General features: G+C 39.8%; 2 protein-coding genes across 2 annotated transcripts in view; both read right to left on the bottom strand.

The window, feature by feature from the left end:
* Positions 1-28: 28 nt before the first annotated feature.
* Positions 29-3,454, bottom strand: LOC128247389 (uncharacterized). Its single transcript, XM_052966823.1, has 3 exons — positions 3,310-3,454; positions 1,696-1,738; positions 29-793 (listed from the first exon to the last, which is right to left on the bottom strand). The coding sequence occupies exons 1-3, from the start codon at positions 3,430-3,432 to the stop codon at positions 645-647; spliced, it is 315 nt and encodes a 104-aa protein (XP_052822783.1). The 5' UTR covers positions 3,433-3,454; the 3' UTR covers positions 29-644.
* A 28-nt stretch (positions 3,455-3,482) lies between these two features.
* Positions 3,483-3,850, bottom strand: part of LOC106875982 (N-acetylneuraminate lyase) — a 33,412-nt gene continuing 33,044 nt past the window's right edge. The window contains exon 8 of the mRNA XM_052966699.1: positions 3,483-3,517. Within this exon, the coding sequence (XP_052822659.1) occupies positions 3,483-3,517 (35 nt within the window). The remainder of the gene's footprint in view (positions 3,518-3,850) is intronic.

Genomic DNA, 3,850 nt, shown 5'->3' with positions numbered 1-3,850 from the left:
CAAGGAAAAGAAAACATTTTTAAAAGGATTTTTCCAATTATTAAACTTATATACATTTATTTTGGGATTTTTGCTTTATCAGTTTGTTTCTTTTAAATTCCTCTTGTCATCACGAAGACAGTTTCAGTGATGATGACAATAAAGTACATGATGAGGATGATGATGATGATGCTGAAGAGGATGCTGATGACAGCACTGATAAACAACTGTTGCTGTCAATAATTAATTCATTTCCAGCTGATAATGATAATGATGATGATGATGACGACGATGATGATGATGTGGTTATCCTCCTCCTCCTTCTCCTCATTGTCATCATTATCATCCTCAAAATTATATACACATGCTTATGTGTGATGACAAAACTCTGATGATGACAACAATGAAGAAAGACAATGATGGTGATGATGATGGCAATGATGATGGTGATGATGATGGTGATGACGACGATGAGGACAATGATGATGGTGGTGGAGGTGGTGGTGGTGGTGGTGGTGATGATAATGATGAACACCAATTACAACAGCGTAAGTCTACCACCATCTCATCATCATCATCATCATCATCATTGACATTGTCATCATCATCACCATCATCATCATCGTCATCATCGTCACTGTCAGCACCACTTTTAGAATCCATTATTACGACCGAAACAAGAATCCCAATTCTTCAAGTTCTGACTTCATGGCAATCTTCTGCTCTTCTGGCATGCTGACAAGCGGTAACCTTGTGGGGCCCAGATCCATACCAAATAAGGACAACATGGCTTTCTCTCTGGAGACGAGTTCGTCTGCAAAAAAATTAAATAATACAGCGTAATTACATGGACACAGAGCAGATGTGTGTGTGTGTGTGTGTGTGTATGCTGTGGAGGACAGGTCTTCTTGCATATAACAAGGTGCCAGGTATTTCAGTCCTTTGTCATCTCATCTGAAAGGGTCAGCATTTTGAGGTCATCCTTCAGAGAGAGAAAGAGTGAGGGGGAGAGAGAGAGAGGGACGTGGGGGCAATTACTATATGTTAGGTGTGAAAAAAATCTGTTAAGTAAAATAAATAAAACACTTCCATATTTGATGGCATAAAAGGTACACCTGTTTATTAGACACACCTTAAGTTCGGCTGCACATATTCAGGTGGAAAAAAATTTTGTGCATGAAAGCATGTGATATAAGCCCAACTTTGCAGACAGGACCCAGGGTGATGAGATGTTTTTGAAAACAAAAGTACGTCTTATATGCCATGAAATGTGAAACTAAAAGAAAAATTAATCAAAATTTTAGGTCCCTTCATGAGTTTTGGTTCATTAGGGAGATAAAAGTATAATTTTTGTTGTTGTCATCATCATTTACTGTCCACTTTGCCATGCTTTCATTGGGGATACGGAATTGGCTGAGGCAAATTATCTACAACTGGATGCCCTTCCTGTTGCCTACCCTTACCTGATTCCAAGTTTGGTAATTTTTCACCATGACCAGATATTTTTTCACAGAATATATATGTGTGTGTGCATGCATGTGTGTGTGTGTGTGTATGAGAGGGAGGAAGGGAGAGAGAGAGAAAGAGAGAGAGAGAAAGAGAGAGAGAGAAAGAGAGAGAGAGAAAGAGAGAGAGAGAAAGAGAGAGAGAGAAAGAGAGAGAGAGAAAGAGAGAGAGAGAGAATGATTGAGTGAAAGAGCTATAAATTCTACCTACCATTGTGTTTGGAGGTAATTTTCACTACATTCACAGCCATCAACTGGAACAAGAAAAATAGAAAAAAAATTGTCTGAAATTCAGTATACATAACATATAACAAACAGCATAGATAACACAAATATATATTTTGCTCAGGCATTGCATGACTAATAATCTGGTGTAGAACTCAATACACATGTTTCAGAACGAAGCGTTAGACGAGTATAGAGCAGTAATAAGAAAAAAAGATTACAAAGGAATAAAACGATTGTCTTATGGACTCCATTAGCTTACAGCTGTTTCTGTTATGAGATGCAGTGCACTCATAGTTGAGTGTCTGAATAACACCTAATAGCTTCATCAGAGCCTTAAATATGAAGTGCAATATATTGTTTGTCCTAGTGTCTCTCATCTGGTCACTATTGACCGCATCCCTGAGACCATAATATTATATTTGTGTTCAGTTATTTAAAGCAACAAATTTTACCACTGTTGGTTGGTTAATCCTTTTATTGAAGCTATTTGGTTACCACACTGATCACAGGGTACCATACACTGACCATTGGTTAACACAGTGACCACTGATTAACTCATGGTCATTAATTACCCCAATGACAATGATTTAACTTTATGACAGTGGCCCCCAAAATTGGATGAAATATAGAAATTGTGTTATTCTGTTTTTAATATAACACGACAGAGTGTAAACGCTCTGAGGGAAATGTTGGACATAAGAAGCATCGGATGTGGCATGCAAGAGAGACGTTTGCGTTGGTATGGTCATGTACTGCGGATGGAGGAGGAGAGCTGTGTGATGAAGTGCCACTCCCAAACAGTGGAAGGAATTCAGGGTAGAGGGAGACCTAGGAAGACATGGGATGAGGTGGTGAAGCATGACCTTCGAACGTTGGGCCTCACAAAGGCAATGGAAAAAAGACCGAGACCTCTTGAGGTATGCTGTGACTGAGAAGACCCCGGCAAATAAAGTGAGTTCACAGCTCTAACCTACACCACCATCGCATAACCAGCCCACTCAAAAGTACCTTGGATCATAGGGCAACATGCCGTGCTTGAGGAGACTTATTGAGTCAAGTACATCAAAATCAAATGGAAATTGTAGTTGTGATCCCCATGTAAAAAGCACCATCCAAACGTGGCCGATGCCAGTGCCACTTTGACTGGCTTCTGTGTCGGTAGCACATAAAAAGCATCATCCAGTCGTGGTCGATGCCAGCTCCTCCAGCCCCTGTGCCGATGGCACGTAAAAAGCATCCACTACACTCTCGGAGTGGTTGGCGTTAGGAAGGGCATCCAGCTGTAGAAACACTGCCAGATCACATTGGAGCTTGGTGCAGCCTCCTGGCTTCCCAGACTGCAGTTGAACCATCCAGCCCATGCCAGCATGCAAAACGGACGTTAAACGATGATGATGATGATGACTTAACTATGCTTGAAAGTGTTGTCTTTCTAGTTTAATTTATAAAACGGTGGATTGATTCAAGTCTAATGACCAATAGTTGATGTGGAAGATGAGAATATTTGGTTGCCGATAGAATCATTGGAATATCAAAGTTTGTTCTTTATTAGAAAGATACAGCATGAAATTAAAGTTCCTTCAAAAAGAATCCTTACTTGGTCTCTTTGAGCAGTTTCTGAGTCTCCAGCTTCTAAGGCATTTTTCATTCTGTAGTATATAGGTGCCATATAAGCAGGAATAGCCAGACATGGAATTCCTATTGATAACGAAGGTAACATATCCTGGAACAGAAAATGGGGAAACAAAAGATAGAAAATTTTTCTGAAACTTAAGCTCCAGTTAGAAGGGACACACAACAAATACCTGGAACAAATAAAATGGACAATTGATATTGTGTGCATAATTGTGTGTATAAGCATGTTCCTGCCCTATAGAGGGGACAAACAAGGGCAGACAAAGGGATTAAGTCGATTACATCGACCCCAGTGCATAACTGGTACTTATTTAATCGACCCCAAAAGGATAAAAGGCAAAGTCGACCTCAGCAGAATTTGAACTCAGAACGCAGCGGTAGACAAAATACTGCTAAGCATTTTGCCCAGCGTGCTAACGTTTCTGCCAGCTTGCAGCCTGTATAGATATGACCAGTCTATTCAAAGTATTAAACATTTATTAAAAATTGAAAGCAAATATGAA

This window comes from Octopus bimaculoides, chromosome 3 (assembly GCF_001194135.2).
Source record: "Octopus bimaculoides isolate UCB-OBI-ISO-001 chromosome 3, ASM119413v2, whole genome shotgun sequence".
Lineage (NCBI taxonomy): Eukaryota > Metazoa > Mollusca > Cephalopoda > Octopoda > Octopodidae > Octopus > Octopus bimaculoides.
Note: the sequence above shows the minus strand (reverse complement) of the source record. Positions and strands in the feature narration are given on the sequence as shown.